Source organism: Ixodes scapularis, unplaced genomic scaffold (assembly GCF_016920785.2).
Source record: "Ixodes scapularis isolate PalLabHiFi unplaced genomic scaffold, ASM1692078v2 PGA_scaffold4__175_contigs__length_147842914, whole genome shotgun sequence".
In the NCBI taxonomy this organism is placed as follows: Eukaryota; Metazoa; Arthropoda; class Arachnida; order Ixodida; family Ixodidae; genus Ixodes; species Ixodes scapularis.
Genome location: NW_024609879.1, coordinates 90477776 through 90497964, shown reverse-complemented (window position 1 = coordinate 90497964; position 20189 = coordinate 90477776). Strand labels below are relative to the sequence as shown.

Genomic DNA, 20189 nt, shown 5'->3' with positions numbered 1-20189 from the left:
GATTCGAGATTGACCCTTCAAGGTAATATCGGCTAGTGAAACTATGTTCTTGGTTACGAACCGATGTTTTTGGTTTCCTCTTCACGTTGCGAGGCGTATGACCTGTTCGGGGCTCGTAAATGAACATGTCAATGATGTGATTCGCGTTTGTTACTCATTTTGTGCCCTAAATATGTCGGCATTTTTTTTCTCCTATCTTATGATTAAACTTAACTCATGTCTACACTAACGTGAGAGTAACAGAATTGCTCCATCAGAAGAGCCAATCAGAACCTCGAAGATCGAAGGTGAACGAAATTGGACGAAAACTCAACCGAGATGGGCGAACTTTTCGCCCTGTAAGGTTTCATGTCCGTTCAACTTTTATGCCCCGCGACATCAGTTCGGGGAGCTTATGTTGGGTGAGCACACCATCCATGAGTTTACCTCCGGTGAATTTAAGTTTAATGAGCATACTTGCGGTGAACGCACTTCCGGTGAGCGTGTGTCCGGTGAGTTTTTATCCGAAAATGAGGCGAACAAACAGTCAACTGCGCTCGCTGACACGCCAAAAAAAAAAAAAACTGTTCGAGGGTTAGAGGAAGTACGACCAGCCGGTAATTATCACAAGATCAGGAAGCTTTTTAATTGTATCAATGATTGTGATGGCCAGCATCTTCGCGGGTGCTTGTCGCGTAAATGCGAGGCAGGTGGGGGGCCGTTCGTAAAGTTCACAAGCGGTCGCGGGCCGCTTTGTTTTTTTTCTTATCGTAAAACATTGCTCATAGTTAACATTGTAAACATGTTATAACTCTCCAAATCCTGCCACAAACGCGCTCCACCTTATAACAATGGGTGACGACGACAACAAAGGCATGTCAAGTCGGACTCTCCGCCATGTCTCTCCGCCGGTCACGGGAGGTCAGCGACTGAGTTGAAACAACCGCAAAAAGAGATCGGCAAAAATCCTAAGTTCCATAGAAATCATTATTCATTCCACATCTAAACGTACAATAGATATATATGAAATTGTGGCTCTTGCGTCCCGATCGACTAAGACCGGATTGGAAGCTCACCTTCCGATGGACTGCCTTCGAAGCTGCGAGCCACCAGGCCCGATCAGGAGCCAGTTAGAAAACACGCGACATGTACAGCTCTGGCGTGCGCATCAGAGTGGTAAGAAGCACGCACTAATACCCGCGTCGGGGTCATCTCCCACGAGGTTTCGAATTGGCTCCTGGTTGGACCAGCCAGCCCGTAGCTTTGCCCCTATGTATACCGCTCGATGGGGGATAATCAACCTTTTGCGTCTTTCGCACTATCGCACAGCACACGCATGGAGTATTTCGTGACGCCTTATTTTTGCCCAAGTCAAACAACGATAACCAATGTGAGCACGACTGCCGCGATCATTAGTGTACATTTTTTCATAAATCTCAAAATGCCGTGTGCGAAGCCCCCAACAAACCGGGGAAATGTCCTGTACGCAGCACGTGACACATGAGTAGAGACAGTGAGGTGGGGGGAGGGGGGGGGGAGCGAATTCGCTCAAAGTCGCCCCCGGTGTCTGCTACAGCCGGTTCTGTATACAGGTTGTTCCCGGGATTCCTTTCGGCGCAGCGGGTAGCGCTGCAGGCTTAGCAAAAAACGTTCAAACCCGAAGACGCTTCTCTTTGTTCTTGCAAAAGCTGTTTAACGTAAGGGCGCGGTAAAAGCCTTGAAATTTCTAACAAGGTACGTCTGCGTGGTTTTGAACCTCGGATACTGTTTGGATTTGCTTATCCTGGAGGCGCTCAATAGGCGACCCGAATTGAAACCGTCGTTGTACTTCTTGAACAACGCCTCATCGAGGGCCCAGCCGTTCCCGGGTCTCTTGATCAGCACGCCGGCCCCTGGCCAGCCAAGTTCGTTCCCTGACGCCGGTCGGTTGCCGTACAGCGCCTTCATCGGTGGGAAGGACTTGTATGCGTAGAAGTACTCCACGTCCAGAGAAGTCACCCTCAGCGAGGCATCGGGATGTCGAGTTTGCATCAGCTCGTAGGCTACCCGGCAAAACTGGAAAAAGAGACGGAGACACCATTTCACTGAGAGTACATTCTTCTACTCTCATTTACGGTAGATGGCGCGCCTCTCCGCACAAAATCCTCCCCTAACGGCGTGGACAGAGTGTGTCTGAGGGAACACAGCCGCGTCGCGCCTGTCCCCTTAGAGATCTACTAAAAAAAAAAGTCAATAACGTTCAGCGTGGCTATTATATAGGACAGATACACCCAGCTGGCCGCCCTGTGACATGAATGAAATATCGCATTTTATACTGCTTTTCACAGTAAGTTCGAGCAAAGTCGACGCTACATTCCCGTGGAGCCAATGGAGCAGATTAAAAAGCGCATCGTCAGGGCGCTCGTCGCTTTTGTCGCCGTAATCCTGCGCTTTTTCGGTGCGTGATTTGTTTATCCGCTGATAGAAAACTCACAAAGAGCATAGAGTAATACATAATGTAACCTTACAGAGTGACCGATCCCATACGCCACAGCGGCTCACTCGACTCTCCGCGCACTTGTTGTGAAGCTGGTCTTGGATTTCTGTTTAGGCGCTTCCGTTCGCTACATGGCTGGAGACATTGATAGCTGCTATCTAAGAGAGTGGGTAACTATTACTGGTTCCGTTGCGTCACCTAGTCTACCGTTACTAACTATAATTTTTAATTTAGGTAAGAATCGACTGCTTAAATGCTCGCGTTAATTTTAAATTTCAGAGCACACTGTGCACAATAATGGCGAATTCAGGTGGCCAATCAGCGGCGAGCCCTTGCCGGTGGCACTGGCGACCAAAAACGCGCCAGAGGTGGACCACGTTACCCTCTCCACCCGAACACAGAGCGCCGGCAACTGGCGTTTTTTAGGGTGAAAGACTTACTTGTCCCAGTAAGCGAAAAGCTGGCGTACAAGGCCATAAAATAACGAATGAGTGGCACGCGCCGCTCAATCGTATGCTCAAGGACGACGCTGTGCTTGGCGTCGTCTTTGAGCCCTTGACGCCGTTCTCGACGTCTTCCTAGGGGTCGTCCTAGACGCCGTACTTGGCGTCGATCTCTAGAACTTCGTCCTCGACGTCATCCTATACGTCGTCCTAAACTTTAATACGTGTAGAAACATTACTCGAAAAGCCTTTTGCTCTCTCCTCCAAGACGTTTGTCTCAATAAAGTATATTCAATTCAATTTCTCCCGCGGAACTATAATGCTTTCGACCAGGGTTTGTAAAGTACCTTGTTACAAGTAAATGGAAATCGGTATCTAGGTAGTTTTGTTTTTCCTGAGGTGCAAACCTAGGTACTTTCATTTCTCGGTATCCGTATCTATATCTTAGGTACATTTTCCAGTAAGTTGTAACAAATTGAAGTGACTTTTTACAGGTACTTTTTTATTCACTTCGTCAAAATAGTAGAAACTATAAATCTTTAAGTATAAACACACTACCATGTGCCGTGATTAACGTAGAGTTGGGTACGACCTGGGAGGCACTGACTTGATCGAACGACGTTTTGGCGAACGAAGCCCGCCTGGTTCGCTAAAGTGTCGAGTCCTCGCCAGTGGCGAGGACTCGAAACATGGTTTTTAAACCCGACGACAAAAGGAGCGGTAGCGCGAGGAACGCGAGGAGGTGGAGCGAACATTCCATCGCCCAGGAGAAGTGTGTTTCAGCGTCTCGCCGCAGCGGGGCGTTCGTCACGTGGCTCTCTTCTCATCCGTTCTCTGCCGCTCTACCTGTTCAATTTCGGTGGCCGCTTTTCGTGGCGATCTGTCAGGCTTTGTCACTATAGAGGAGGCTATGGTAATGCATGTGCTACACACGTGGTTATGTTTGTATTGTCAAAGCGCTTAGAAGCTTGGCATTGCACGTGCTTGCACCAGCAGAGGAAGTTGGAGTATTCCAGCTCTGGGCTGTGGAAAAATCGCACCAGGAGGCGATACCCAAACCTCTCGCTGCGGGTATTCGCTGGACGCTATATTTGAGGGCGGTGTTTATAGAGCCCATGCTCCGAACGATCTCACGTAATTAGCCTGCTAAGAGCGGCAATATCGATGGTGCCGAATGCAAGTTGCCAAAGAACTGAGGACGCTCGCCGTCAGCACGTGCTCAGCAGCCGCGCACAGAGCTATGACCGTCAGTGAATACTCCCTAGAGCGTCAGCTCGCTTGACTTTGCGGAAAACAGAAACGAGCTTCGCCGACGCAGTTGACGACCAAAGAGACGCTCGAAACACTCTCCACGTGGGGGTCCATATCACAAGAGCGAATGACATTTTAGCGAACGGCGACATTTGAGCGAATGGTCGTTTTAGCGAATAACGGGGGCGCGCGTTAACCCATCCGTCGCGCTGCGCTTTACGCCGCTTCGCGGCGACAGTCTGCGGCAACTCATTACAAAAATATGAACTCACTTGGCCCACCCGAAAACGCCGCTTCGCGGCGTCCGACTATTCGCTAAAGTGTCGTTCGATGAAACGTGGGCGTTCGCTAAAATGTCATTCGATCAAGTGAGTGCCTCCCCTCCACGTGGTTGCGCTTTAACCGTCTTACCTTCGCCACAAAGAAAGAACGTCGAGAACTCCACACGATGACAGCAACAGCGCGCCGCGTCCGCACCCCACTACCTTGGCTGCTGTTATGGCGGGTCGTGCGTCTCGCCAAAGCTTCAGTCGCAGTCTTAACATTTTCAAAAACGTTCAAAGCTACTATTAGAAGCATGTAAATTAAAGTAGAACTATTTACTCGTGGTAGGCATATAACGAATGTATAAATAAGTAGGCACCACTGGGTCAGCTAGCGGGTGTTGTGATAGGCCGGCATAGGGCTTTAGTGGCAACTCTTTACGTACCACGAGATTACTCCATGCAAAAACGACGATAGCCGTGACGATTCACTTTTGAAAGTGCTTGACTAGCTTTACTAGGCCGTAAAGCGGCAGTTGGGGGCGAACTTGGGTATCTCAAGTAATCAAAAAATTATGATAACGGCATTTAACGCAATTCTAACTTGGCAGCAATATTCAGATGAACGACCATGAGAGCAAAAGAAGCAATACGTAACGAACATGGTTCACTCACCCCAGAGGACAATGTGCAGACTAGAAAGTCCGACTCGGCCAGCAGAGTGATGTCGAGCATTACACCGAAGAGCGCGGAGTTGTTTCGGCTGGTGTTCCTGGTACTTGCCTGGCGGGAAGCCACCTCGTTGTTGATCACCTTGTACTGAGGATATCTGTGGCACCAGAAGAGCATGTCGCATCATGTCGCTTGCTCACGGTATTGGGGACGATATCCAACCGTCGCGCCTCTGGTGGCCAAGTTGAGAACCTAACCCGCCAGACGAAAACCACATAATTGATTTGTTTGTGTTTGCGACACAACGCGAGACGCTGCGTCACGTGACGTGACGTTACGAGGTTACGTGACTTGACGTCACATTGTACCACGTCATGTGACGTCATCGCGTCAATGTACATCTAAACTTGAATTAGTGGTGTCAATTCACTCCCCAAAACGACTGTTTAATGTCTTGTGAACAAATTTAAACGGGCTCCTTAAATACAACATTCCATGCGTCATATAGGACTTTAATTACAGTACTCTCCCTTAATTCTATAATCCTGGCTGTCAACAGATCAATATAGTTAGAAATCGAGAAAGAGGAAGAGACGAAGGCGAGCGGGATAGTGCGCAGGCGAGTTGGTGGAATTTTATCTCCATGATTTATGAAATCTGCGACATAGCGGTTTCGTATACAAAGAAGGCGTTTCAATGAAATCATTTAGCTAGGTTAGAGACGTGTTTGTCCCAATTTATTTGCTCTACAACTGTAAGAAATGTTTCCTCCTTCTGCTCCAGTTTCGGGCTAAGATCATAATTTGCAGCGATAATTTGCAGCGATAATTATACTACATTACAAGAAGTCACGACATCCGCATTTTCGTGTTGCATTTTTTTACAGCGAAGCTGTTTATGGCTAGGGTTCCGTGGATTTTTCGTGCGCGTGACCAAGAACTCCACGCTCGCACCACCGCACGCGCCGCACGTGCACGCGTTCTCCGTATAAATGATTCGAAGTAAGTAACAAAAATAAAGCGTTGACGAACGCGCGTGCAAGATGTCTTTTGTTTAGGCTTTTGCTTTAGAACAGTATTGCTGCAGACGCCAGCTCATGCGGCGCGTGGAACACCATTCCCTTCATTCTCCTTGATGCTTGGGTAATTTAGCAATAGGTCTATTTCACTTGTTTACTCGTCGTAATGCGGAGGCAGCGTATAGACCCGCTGCTCGCGGGCAGGGTCCGCGAGCGCGTCCGCGAGACGCGACCATGTTATGCCGGCAGCACCATCCAGGCGGCACTGTAACGTTCGATTTTACACGTGCCACGTTCGAATGCAAGCATCTGTCACCATCTGTAGACGCGTGATAATAAAACGTCTAAAAAAAAACTAAAATAAAAAAAAAAAAATAATGCAGCTCGTGGCCTCAATGTCCCACTCAGCTTTATAATTTTATTGCGTTCTTTCATAGCTTCCGTGAGCCCGTATGTTTCACTTTACGTGATAGCGAAGCTGCATTTACTTGCAAAAACATGTTCCCCTGAACAATCCTCGCACTGCACGAGCGCGCGTGGTTGCAAGGGACACTGCAAGCTCGGAGCTCGCTCTTCTAGCCTCTGCTACCCTGACGCCCGTTCGAAACGCGAGCCAAATATTCCATTTGACTCGCCTGGAGCGCTGCTCAAAACTTGAGAGCTACGGGCCTATAGACCCGTTGCACTCGGGCAGGGGGCGCGAGCGCGTCCTCGAGACGCGACCATGCTATGCCGGCAGCACCATCCAGGCGGCGCTGTAACGTTCGATTTTGCATGTGCCACGTTCGAATGCAAGCATCTGTCACCATCTGTAGACGCGTGATAATAAAACGTCTAAGAAAGAAACTAAAATAAAAAAAAAAATAATCATCTCGCGGCCTCAGTGCACGTCCCACTCAGCTTTATAATTTTATTGCGTTCTTTTATAGCTTCCGTGCGCCCGTATGTTTCACTTTACGTGATAGCGAAGCTGAAGCTACTTGCAAAAACATGTTCCCCTGAACGATGCTCGCACTGCACGAGCGCGCGGGCTTGGAAGGGACACCGCAAGCTCGGAGCTCGCTCTTGTAGCCTCTGCTAACCTGACACGTAGAATGGAACTGAGTATAAAAAAAACTGCAGTCGGAAAGCGTGACGACGCCCGTTCGAAACGCGAGCCAAATATTCTATTTTACTCGCCTGGAGCGCTGCTCAAAACTTGAGAGCTACGGGCCTATAGTCCAGGCTCCCGAAAAGCAAGGCGTCTACGAAGAGCAACGGCGGGAACGGCACCGAGAATGTCAGCGCCAGCGGCGGGCGGCAAACACCACCGATGAAGATCCTGCCAGACAAGACGACGAACATCGGGAAAAGAGAACGCATAAAAAAAAAGAAAATTCTGTGTCATGGTTCCAGCTTCGTGGTCATCCACCCTCAAAGAGTGGAATGGCTCCTTTTTTTTATTTTTTTTCTTATTCCTAATTATCAATGATAAAAATAATCTCGCAAGGTAATACACGCCGTTAAACAATATTTCTATCTCAAGAACGGTTTATAGCTAGCATTTTATCCAATAAAACAAGTTTTGATTATCGAACGTCTTTACGATGGTTCGTCCACGCTGGAAGTCGTTTTTTTTTTTTCGCCGTATCATGGACGAGGCGCTCGATCGCCGTCTGCACAATAAAATATGTTTCTATAAACTGACTTTTAGCTCGTGAAATGCATTTTTGTTTACTAAAATGTGATTCTATACTATAGAAAATACACGCGCGATTCCCTTGCTTCCATACCGTTCCGCGGCGTCCGTCGGCCAACGTCCGTGACGTCACCGGAGGGGCACTACGGCCTTGTCGTCTAGGCGGTGTTGGCGAAACGCGCGCTTCGACGCAGGAGTCTACCAAATCCACCTGGAACCGGACCTCGTCGGCCTTCCTGCCGTGGCGACGGCGGTAGCGAGGTCGGAAACCACGGCAGAACAGATGGACCAGCAACAGACACACCAGAGGCAGGTGGCCTGTGACGCCAAGTCTGACGAACACCGACAACAAAGAAAAGCAGACGAGGCGAAGAGCAAAGCCGTCCTGTTTTTTCTTGTGGATGTCAAAACAGAAGACGAACTGCTGGACTCCAACTTCCACTCCAGAACGCGCGAAAAGTTGCTTCGCGCGTTCTGAAATATCCTAGCTGGTTGGACATCCTTTTATAGAATACGGCATGCTGGCGTCCGGCGTTCCCAGCTTTAAAGGCCCGTTCACACAGCGGCGTCTGACTACGTTAAGACTGCTTGCGTCGAACTGTTGCTATGGCGACCCTTGCGACGAGCCAATGGGGAGGCGCTGAGCTGCTCGACACAACGCAGTGCAACGCTGTCGACGCACTTGTGTGAAGGAGCCTTAACGAGTTCGACGAGGGCCGTGGAGACAAAGGCCTTTTAGTCTACCCACTGATCGTTCCAACCAGAGCTCGGTATTCTGCCGACCCCGCACGCTCTTGTCTCCTCCTCTTCCTTCCTTTCTGCCTGCACAGAGATCGTGAGCTGACTTACTTTTCCCGGATCTCGTCGACGACACGGAGATCGTCCGTCGCCACAAACACCCTCTTCTTTTCGACGTGTGTTGTAAGGGAAAGCTTGGCGTAGTAATCTTCCACGTGGACCATGTACTCTTGGACATCGTGACGGGCTGCCTCAATGTACTTGTCCCTCCTCCTAATATGCACTCTGTGGAAATATCTAGAATCAGATAGCTCTTTATGTAAAATAGGAGAGCAGCGCCCATTCTAGACGTGTGCAAACACCAAATGGATCACGAGGCCGCAGTCCTGAATTTTATACGTCGACTATTGAATCATTAGCTCGGGGCATGTATTGGACAGGCTACGCGAGCGTACGGCTAAAACTAGGTTTCAATCGGTCAGGACACGAGTCCATGCCGAACACTGACACAGTGCTCGTATTCAATATGTGGTGTGCGCTGGTTGTCAGTGACCAATACGAGTTTCGTTTCGGCCTGCTTCCAAACGCAGCCGACACTACGATGTAACGGGTCCAATAAATGAGGCTTCAAAAGTGCAAGACACCAGGCCTTTTCTGTTTATGATTGGTTCAGCGATGAAAGAACACGTCTACAGAAGCGTGACGAACACAGCTCGTGGCGTCAACTGCGCCTGGACTATGGTTAGACAAAGTATATAAAATTGTGCCGTAGGACGTTTCTGCGGTGTTGCTGGAGTAATCAATCAGGAAATAACACCACCAACAAATCCTGTTCCTTTTTGATGGGATAAAGCCTGACACGTAAAGGTTCATACGCCTCCCGAAGCTTTGAACAAACTGTGGCGCCCTCATTGTATGTACAAGGTGACCTGATTGGGCTTCGCTCAACTTTTGACGCCTTCACTGAATGTTTTTCTTTCTGTGTAGTGCTGAAGGACGGAAAAAAGCCTTTTCTTTCGCCGTCCGAAATCGGCTACATTCATCGCCGAAAGACAATCAAAAGTGTCAGATTCATGGCACCACAGTTATGGTATGCGCCTCTCTTATCCCTGGGTGGTGCCGTCAAAACATCAAACATTCCGACGCTTTTTTTTTTGTATTTTTATTTTTTATTTCTAACATTTTATCACATGAAACGGCGTCTCTTCAGCTCACGCTCTTAGCTTTGACGCGTTTTTCGACGGTACTCGAATTTCTGTTGTTTCTCTGCATTTTCCTCGTGATCGCGTTCCGCAGCAGAGCAGGCACGCTTCTGCGTGTGTGAGACGCTCAACACTGAACTGCCCAAAACTCTTAACAAGTTCCTTTTCGCAACGCCCCCTGGGCAACGCTGGAGCCCTCTATCGCAGTGAAGCAAAAGCGACACCGCGTGTCTCAAATGAATCTTTCCTCGATCTTTGGCTTGTTTCTATAATTTCTGATCCCGTATTATCTCAAAAGACATGACAACCGATGCCTGAGCAATCTTCCGCCCAGAAGCTGCGTGATCGTCGTTGGTCATGTCAACCCTCCGTCTTGAACCACTCTCTGCGCATATACTCACGCGTGACAGTGACAGGCGATGTAAAAGTGAGGCCAAACAGTGGGTCCGGCTAGCACGTAGCCTCCCCAGCCCTTATCGCTTAGCAGCGAACGGAGTTTATACATGTACGGATTCCGTGTCTTAGGTTTTTACAAATATATCGCGAGAATTATTCCCCTAGTCGGTTTTGTCGGTCAAGTCAAAATTTGTTAACATAAGGTTATTTAATTACACTCATTCAGACGAGCTCCCAAATTATTCAAAGGAAACTGTCGAAGGGACCCCCTTGGTAGTAAAGGGTTTGTCAGCGATCAAGTTGGCATCACTATGTATAAAGAAAACAAAAAAAAACTTGAAGACAAATTAAAAAAAGAACGAAACATGATTGCGGTATGTACATAAGCAAAATATAAAACCAAGTGAAAAGAGAGAGAAGAAAAGCCAGAAAGTCAAGGGAAAAGGAAATAATACAAATGCTGTGTGTGTGATTGTGGAATTGTGTGAATGGTGTGCGTGGAGAGAAGAAGGAATCGGGGGGGGGGGGGGGGGGCGGATAGAAATGATTGATGAATCATGCAGATAGGATGTGTGCATGTATAGCTTGTTTAAAGATACAGAATGATGGCATGGCAGTTAGGCTGTGTGGTAGGGAGTTTCGCGTTTTAGTAGCAATGTGAACGAAGGTGAACGCGCCGCAATTAGTTCGTATGTATGATGCAGAATGTGCAGACAGTGACGCTTCGGAATGTGAACGCACAGGATTCATGACATCTTGATGAGTAAAACTAATTGAAGAGCATGTTATCTGATTGGTGATGAACTTAAATCTCAACAATGCTGTACGATAATCAAGGCATTACTGAACTGTTAAAATGTTGAGGAGGCTGTATACAAATTGAGCACTTTCGTGCGATTTCTATGGGTTTTAGTGTTGTTTTATATGTCAATCAATAAATGCATAAACCGTACGTAATGTGAGTGTAAATAAAGCTATGATTAAGCATTTGGAGGGTTCGTAAGAAAAATATGTGCCTTAGTTTATTTAGAATTGGTAAATTTCGACATATCTTGTTAGTGGTGTCTTTTACGTGTTGATGAGATGTTAATTTATGATCATGTGTTAGTCCTAAAAATTTAGTATGGTAAACTCGGGTTAGGTTCATACTTCCAAACGAAAGCTAAGTTGTGTTTAATTTTTTTTTTTTTTTAGCAAAAATTATGTAGTTTGTTTTCGTTATATTAGGAACCATTTGTTGTAAGTTAGCCAGTTAGCTAGCTTTTCTTAAGTGTTATTAGCTTCCATGTATAGTTCTGCCACACTTGCATGAGATATAAAAATATTTGTATCGTCGGCATAAAGAACACAATCGTTTTGTAAATAGGCTGCCAGGTCATTAATATATATTAAAAAAAGAAAGGGACCTAATATTGAGCCTTGCAGAACACCGATGGTAATAGGTTTAGTTGTTGAAATTGTGTCACCTAAAGTGACAAATTGATATCTGCTAGAAAGATAACTTTCGATTAGATTAAGAGTAAAAACACGAACCAATTAAGCACTTAATTTATGTAGTAAAATTTCATGGTTAATGAGGCCAAACGGTTTTTTCTAGGTCTAAAAAGATTTCCATTGTATCTAACTTCATTTCAATGTTTTGCTTTGTTTTCTCTGCCATATTTAATAACGCAAGTTCTGTTGATTTTCATTTAAGAAATCCATATTGTGAAGGAGTGATCAAATTATTTTCAGAGAAGAACAAGTTTAGTCGCTTTAGTAGTCGTTTTTCGATCACTTTGTAATAACAGGAAGTAAGGCCATCGGTCGATAGTTTTATGGCTTTAGTTTGTCCCAGTATTTAAAAATATTGGAATAACTTTCGCTATTTTGAATGAGCCCGAATAAGAGCTAGTCGTGAAAATTTTGTTGATAATATCAGCGAAAGGCTGAGCGATGATGGAACCACATTTTTAGTATTATCGTCTGTATTCTGTCTCACCCCGACGACGAAGCCGTTTTTAGGGTGTTAAGGGTTTTATAAACTTTTTCTGGATCGACAGGGTAAAGACAAAAAAGTCGTGTCATTACGAGCTATGTTTGGCGTGCCAGTGAATAGATTTGTGAATGAAAGGTAGTCATTGAAAAGTAGTCATTCTCAAGAGGGGGGGGGGGGGGGGGGGGCGATTTAGCAGTTTCTTGTTTGTCCGTAATTATGCCTTAATCAGTGCTTAAGGCTGATACAGTTTGTTCGGTAGCACTCTATACTACCGAAACAATGTCGTTTTATGTGTGAATGTATATGTTGTATCCCACACCTACTTGGGCCTTCGATGGCTTGTAGTATCCTCTAAAAAAAAAAAAACTCTTATTTAGTGCATAATTAATTATTTTCCAGGTTTTTTTAGGATTCCTACTGGCGCTAGAAAGTTCAGTAAAAACGATACTGCTGTTTAGCTAGGTCAACCAGTTTCTTCAAACGAACATTACACGTTTTGTGTTCAGATTGAAGGCTTAGATTGAATGGATTGCGTTTTCGTTGTTTTGTTTTATATACATAATGTTTTTGTGATGGATAGATCGTTGTAGTCCGTGTGTTAGCCAGGGGATTTTACTGACTGATCTGCGGGACAGGGTTTTTCTTATCGTACCTTTTTGAATGGAAGATTTTAGTGTTGCTAAAAAGTTGTCTATATTTAAGTCTGCCGTGGGCCCTGAGTATACGTTCTCCCAAAATCAGGGAAAACCAAAAAACTTCGATTTTCATCTGCCCTTAAATAAGAACCTCAGCATAACTTCATTGTTCGGAACCGCACACCTGGTAATTTTTTCTTCGCAAGAAACCCTGATAAACTTCGATCCTGTTTGACACCGAAAAACACGAAGTAAAATCAAAATATGTTTGTTTGTTTTAGTTCCGACAAGACAAGTCAAAACATTCAATCGGTCTGTTTTCTTTTCTTTTGTTGCTGCATTTTTCTCGGATTTTAAAAAGGGTCATATATCGGCGTGCATTTATTTATCGATTTTTAATTTACACTGCTTTTCAAAGACCCTATGGTATGTATGATAATAGCATTCATCCTTACCCGACGATAGGGTGCTTGTATCCCCTGGACATCTTGAAGTCCGAGATTCTTTTTAATGTAGTGGCTTGGAGCCTGAGTATGTATCTCATCAGCTGTCCGTACCACCAGGCGTAGGGGCTTCCGTGATTAGCCACCAGGGGTTCGGCGATGGCGGATGGAAGCTCAACGATGTCCACCCTAACCCCACCCGCTGCACAAATGTTTCCATTTTTAATAAAGTGTCAGTTTTATTGTTTATACAACAATGTTTATAGCCCCCCTTTTTGTTGTCTGGAATGTTTGGAAATATTAGTGTCGGTAAATTGATCTAAATCACTGAAAATTACTAATCGCCCAATTCTAGCGATGCCAATCATTCTGGTAGATGTAAGTGGCCTTCGAAAAGGTCTCCAAACGTTTTGGCTAACAGGCCTGATTGAAGACATGACGCAGACTAGAGGGCTGGAAAGGAAATACTACAATATAAACGACGAAATGCTAGGTAAATATGCCTAAATAAGAATTTAAAAACAAAAAATTCACACTAGATCAATAATTAAAAGAAGAAATGTAAGGTGGGTGAATATGTGTAGTTCATTTTTTTAACCCAAAATATGAAGATATTGAAATTACAAAATAATTGTGACCCAGAAAACTCACTGGACATAAATGGAAGCGCATGGGAACTGTGGCATATTCACACTGGGCAGAAGGCTAACCAGAATGGTCGATCTGATGACGTAGAATGCAAAAGTTATGACGCTAAGCACGATATACAGAGAACGGAAAGGAATTGTTTCCTACGTTACGCAGACATGAAGTAGGGAACTACGAGTGTGTAATGTTGGTGATGACAATGAGCAATAAATAATATGGCGAGAGAACCCGGGTTTGCATGCGGTTTTCAAGCATGAGATGCTTTATAACGGTACCCTCAATCCCACACTTCTTTGCGTCCATCAGTTCGCTACATTTAGCGAGAAAAGTGGCGTCGCGTGACCTTCCGGAAATTCACGGCACATGACCAGTACGTCCACTCCGTTTCACCACTAAATTTAGCGGGAAAATTAATGTCGAGTGGCCAAACCATCAATTCAGTTATTCCGCTAAATTTAGCAGGGAATTGATACGTCACTATACATCAGTTCTGTTACCCACTAAATTTATCGGGAAAATCCACGTCCTGTGACGTAAACACCAAAATCCAGTTTCGCCGCTAAATTTAGCGGGGGAAATTGACGCACGTGACTTGACATCAAGTTACCTATACACCGTACAGTTTCCCCGCTAAATTTAGCGGGGAAATATAAGACACATGACACACCAGTTCTCTAACCCCCATGCCTCCTCCCTTCCCCCTACTTTTCTCTTTCCATCCTTCCAGCTCCTAGCAACCTTTCCTGATAACCTATGTCAGGGGTCTCAAACTCATTTGAGTTTGGGGGCCAGATATCCCACCCCCGAAAAGTCGAGGGTCAATTTAAGAAGGTGACTTTTATGGAGAACGGATTTTATGGTCTTGCTTCTTACATATGTAGGTTTGATTCGTTTTGAGGACTAAGTTAGGCTCTTCCTGCTGTGATAACAAGAATTAAAATGACACTGCCTCGCCATCATGCTGATATGTTTTGTATAGAACAACAGAGTACGCACACTGTATTTCGCGTTGCTCAATTCACTCGGGAATTATTCAAACTCAAATTGTTTCGAAAAACTTTCTTCATACGACAATTATTGCTTTACTGACGATTTTTATAGAACACCCTGATAAAACACTTGAATTTTTATGGTGATATTTTCTGAACAGTAGAATTCCTAGTTCATAGCTTTATCTTCAGCAGTCGCTCCTGCTTAGTGAGAGTTCATGCAACTGAGGTGAACAAAAGCTAGCGAGCAAAAACTAAAACGAAAGAAAGCGAATATGTTATAAGAGCACAGCTACGCATCGAGCAGAAATGAATCGGTGACATTAGATTATTATGGCGCTTGCTCGGCGCGTAGCGCTCCAGACACAGGGAACAAAGGCTCGTAACCGGTTACTTGCGGGCCGTGACCCAGCGAGTCACGGGCCGCGTGTTTGAACCCCTGAGCTAAGTGATGTTCCTCCCAGGGTGTCCTTCCCCATCCACCTTTCTCTCCACCTCCACCCATCTCCAATACTATATTCCTATAATGTGCTATAATCCCATAACGATTATCATCCTATCAGGTCCTATAATGCATTTTATGCGTTATAAGACTTTGAAGGTAACGTCCCTGCCAAGTTTTTTTCTCGATCTTTATTTCGCGCTTTTGGTACACGTCGCGGCGCTAATTCTTTACGCCCGCCTATTTCTGCTTTTGTAGCAACGTTCCTCCGACCCTGCACCACTGAAGAGACAGCGGCCAACCACAGGCCGGGGTTTGGACACCCCTGCCCTAAAATGATACATAACATTTAAAGAGACCACCCCCGTATGTACCAAGAGTCCCTATATTCATCGATCGCAAAAAAGAAATAAGAATTTCCCGTGACCACTTTTGTCCCGTAATCACTCTAAAAAAAAACACATTTTTGGTTTTGTTTATCCGCAAAAACACCTGTAAAGAATGGCCAGGCTGAAAGTATGTTTAAGACGCAGAAAAACTTTCTGCGAAGTGACACTGAGCATGACGCACCCGCGTGAGACATCGTTACTGGAACGCGCCTAGGACCTAGGACCGAGTCTAAAAAAAGCGGTCCTCGATTTTTGCCTGGTGACGTTGTGGAAGTGCCACGCTTCCACCGGTCACGATCCTGGCGGTACGTGTCTCAGCAGCAGCGGTGATGGATGTGGCAACGCCTGTTCTGCCGCAGGTCGCTCTCTGGTCTGACAGTCCACGGAAACTCTGGCAGTCAAGAGTTGGGACGTCGCGACGACAGCGACACCCGCGTTCGCTCGTGCTTTTAGCCGGAACTTCTACGACAACCCGCCAAGATCGCGACATCCAACAGCATGACAAACCTGCTTTTGTGACGTCGTTTGTCACCACCATAGAGTTATAGCGCAGGCTGACGTTTTCCTATAGAGTTTTCCGCTTACTCTGGTGTACTAAAAATTGTATTATTATTATTATTACTATTATTATCATTATTATTATTATTATCCGGCCACTTTGTTCACACATCCGTTATACGCAATGAATAAAAATTGACAACAACAACCTGGAACGAGCGAGAGAAAAAAAAAATAAACGAGGTAGTGATAGCTGGCAGCCGAAATAACTGGCAGCTGAAAGTGACGACCAATCGGCCGCCGCCATGTTGCAAATTTTCGACCGTAAAACGTGACGTAAAACCTTATAGTTTTACGTCTAGATTTTAACGAACTGCCGCGCACAAGTAATTGCTTATTGATTTTTGTTAATTGTACCAGCAAGATAAGTTATGTCTCGTTTGTTTCAAGTCCAAGGTCTGCACTTACCACAAAATCTCAAGCAGCTTCGCAATGCCTCCGCTAGATGCCGTCAGCAGCGGTGCTGTATCTTGGGTTTTTATCGGAGCTAGACACTGATTTCTGGAGCTAACAGTATTTAAAAGGTAGTTTATCATGTTTTTTTTTTTTTTTTTTTACGGCGATCGCACTACAAATCTTGACTCAGTTTTGCGTAAAAGCCTCATGATTTGGTACGGTCACGTGTCTAGTGGTCAAAATTGTACAACATGGCGGCAGAAAAGCGGAGGTCACTTGCCTGGTGAACGGGATACCAGCTTATCGCTCTAAGCCTCTCTACCTCGTTGAAAAAATACATAAGAGGCAAAACAATAAGGATTTGACGACCAGTGATAAAACCATGAACAGCTTCCGGTTGCGTGATGAGGGAAAATGAAGCGATGTTTTTTTTTTTCCCATACCGAATGTCTGCGACTCAGAGAAAAGGTCTATGCAACTAAACATATTTTCAGTCAAGTCATTTGCCGAACTCCGTTCGAAGATTGGCAGCAGTAGACTCTCCCCAAACGCTTAACGGGAATTTAGACGGACCAGATTTCTTTGTGTTGTAGTGTACATCACATGCCTGGTGTGAAGAAGATATGTGGATCGACTCACAGCCTTTACAAACACGCCCTAAATGCAAAAAAAAAAAAAAAACGTAAAAAGAAAACGGCGCCGATTTTTTGAGCGGGCGATTAAAATCGCTGTTGCAGAATTATATTTGTTCATACGTTTCTGGTCGCTTTAAAACAATTTTATTGACGTCAGAGACTTTGGCAATATTTGCTGGCGCCCTGTGGAACGATTCGTTACGATTGTCAGCGACCTTTAGCAGCGTGACGGGCCCTTCATAACCTGTTTAAAACGCTTGTTAATGGCTGAAAGATCGTTTCCTTTCTTCCCTTCCGGCAAAAATTAAAATTAATGCGTGCTCGTCGAGAAAGTGGGGGCCCGGAGTCTGCGAGAAGAGGCATGCATTTACTCCACCGTTGCATCTTTATACGGATAGAGCTCGAACGGAAATTATCGGATCTGTTTTAAAGAACCGCTTAATGGATTTTCGCATCGTACAAGCGAAATAGACCTATTGCTATAATACCCAAGCATCAAGGAGCATGCAGGGGTTGGTGTTCCACGCGCCACACGTGCTGGCCTCAGCAGTAGTAAATTTTCTAAAGCAGATACCTAAAACAAATGGCATCTTGCACGCGCTTTCGTCAATGCTTTATTCTCTCTATTTACTTCAAATCTTTTATACGGGGAAGGCGTGCACGTGTGGCGCGTGGTACACCAATCCCTGCATTCTCCTTGATGCTTGGGTAATATAGCAAATGGTCTAATAATCATCGATCGCAAAACGTTGGGAGTTCCTAAAGCCGGGGTCCCACTGCTCATGCATCATACAAAAGACAGTCTGCAAACACGAGTCACCGCAATATCCGCGGTTCGAATGCCGCCTGCCCAGGTTTCTCCTTGAACTCACTGCCACGCGGCATTCGAAGCACGGATCTCGCGGTGTCTCTCGTTCGAATCTGTATGCAGGCTGTGTTTTGTGTGCTGTATAAGCAGTGTGAACCCCGGCTTAAAGGTAGCCTCGGTGATGAAGGTAGAATGCGAACGTCTGTACCAGGTTGCTGACTGAACAACTAAGACGGGTTTCGTAAAGAGTGAATTTTAGTTCGAATCACGCGGCAGTGTCGTCCACTGGCGGCGGCTATATGACATTACCCAGCATAGATGGCGCTAGTTCCCCGTAAGTTGCATTGAGAGCCTCCATTTAAGAAGAGAGAATAACTCAAGCTATGGAAAGGGTTTGCAATTTCAGGGCGGACGTCTCATGCACCGATTAGTCGCAAGTGCGCATGCGTGGCTTTGTCGTCGTGGAAAGGAGGAAAGCGATCGGAGAGGCCGAGACGCTTGCAGACGACCAACGCTTTCGTCGCCACCTTGCAGCTCGTACTGCCAACGTGGCCCATATTCCAAGTGACGCGCTCTAACACTTTGTAATCTAGGCACACCAAAGTTGCCCGGAGCTGGCGCCGTCTGTGATCCGATGCGTGATGTATCGGGCTCCCGTACTTCTGCTACCATGGAGAATCAGAGCTGGCCAAATTACTCATATTTTGTAATTAAATTACATTACTAATTACTTTGCTGAAAATTGCTGAAATGTAATTAAATTACATTACAAATTACCACAGCCAGAAAGTAATTAATTACCATTACAAATTACTTTTAAAAGTAACGACATTACTTTCGCATTACTTTTGTATACTTTTAAATATAAAGGAGCTAATGATAACTTCCTTTTACAGGTAACTTTATTTACATTATTTACACAGTTCATGGCACACAGCTAGAACTCTCTTTTGCATGTTTACCGATGGACAGAGGAACGCACGCGACTGATCCGTTTCCCACCCCAACCCGGACAACTATTTTTGGAGATGACTGAGGCCCATCGCGGATTATCTCTGGGAGGGGGGAGAACAATTGTCATGGTTCGCAAAATCGCGTCGAGGGCCGTTCCACCAGGGGCCTTAGTTCGACCTCCTTCCCCTCCTTCGTTTCCCGAGAATGTCGAGCAGAAAAGCTCGAATGGAAGGCACTTACCAGCCCTATTTCTCACAGTGGAAGATAACACAGAGAGGGTACGCAGTATGCATCAGAAAAAGTAAGCGGAAACTTTCCAGAGGGGCCAGAAAACGTCGAATGCAAAACCGCAAAACATAGGTAGAGGAGAAGAGGACAGGACGAGCGCTGACTATCAACTGATGCTATTTATTCAGAAGAGGATGAAGTGCGCGAGACTCGAGAGTGCCAAAATGCACTTTTTTCATCAGCCACCCGCGCGGCAGCTATTTGCACGGGAATGGCCTGTGCCAGCCGGCGTCACATTTTCTTCAACCGAAAGCGCAACCAGAAAGCAAAAGAAAGAAAGATAGAAGAGAAGGAAAGAAAAGAAAGGAAAGAAAAGAAAAAGGAAAAAGAAAAAGGAAAAAGAAGAAAAGAAAAAGGAGAAAAAGCACGTGCTATAGTTTGCTGACCCAGGCGTGGTAACCTTCGCCACCTGGAGACCATTGAGCGTGCGATTGCCTGTCCTCTTCTCTTCTATCTTCCTGTCGTCTTTGCGCTGTTCAAACACTAAGTATGAACCAACTAGCCCACCGCAGTACCTTATTATAGGTAGAGAATCGCGCTGAGCTGGTTTTCACAGTTCAAGAGAGTGGCAGAAAATGTCTAGCTGATAGCGGGCGCGAGAGTCGCACCAGCCGCATTAGCATCAGCAACATAGCGGCGGCCAAAGAGCGTTTTTTTGGAAACGTGTAGAGGAAAAAGCAAAAGTAAAATAAAAAGGAAAGCGCTCTTGTGTATTGTGGACACAAAAAAATATGCCTGGTGCGAAAATGTAATTAGGTAATTTAATTACAATTACCGTCGCTGGAGTAATTCATTACATTACTAAATTACCTGCTACAAAAAGTAATGAATTACATTACTAATTACTGGAACAAGTAATTAAATTACTGTAATTTAATTACAGTAATTGCATTACTGCCAGCTCTGTAGA

General features: G+C 45.4%; 1 protein-coding gene across 1 annotated transcript; it reads right to left on the bottom strand.

Annotated features, from left to right (window-relative positions):
• Positions 1-1671: 1671 nt before the first annotated feature.
• LOC115323017 (alpha-(1,6)-fucosyltransferase-like) lies at positions 1672-13216 on the bottom strand. Its single transcript, XM_040206350.1, has 4 exons — positions 13185-13216; positions 8630-8815; positions 5088-5241; positions 1672-2034 (listed from the first exon to the last, which is right to left on the bottom strand). Exons 1-4 carry the CDS (start codon positions 13214-13216, stop codon positions 1672-1674), a joined length of 735 nt encoding a protein of 244 aa, XP_040062284.1.
• Positions 13217-20189: the final 6973 nt, after the last annotated feature.

Excerpts from the sequence above, each read along its gene's own strand:
- LOC115323017 (XM_040206350.1), bottom strand. The coding sequence starts at position 13,216 with ATGTCCAGGGGATACAAGCACCCTATCGTCGG. Across the intron at positions 8,816-13,184 it reads TACAAGCACCCTATCGTCGG|ATATTTCCACAGAGTGCATA; the intron begins GTAAGGATGAAT and ends ATCTGATTCTAG. Across the intron at positions 2,035-5,087 it reads TCTGCACATTGTCCTCTGGG|TTTTGCCGGGTAGCCTACGA; the intron begins GTGAGTGAACCA and ends CTCTTTTTCCAG.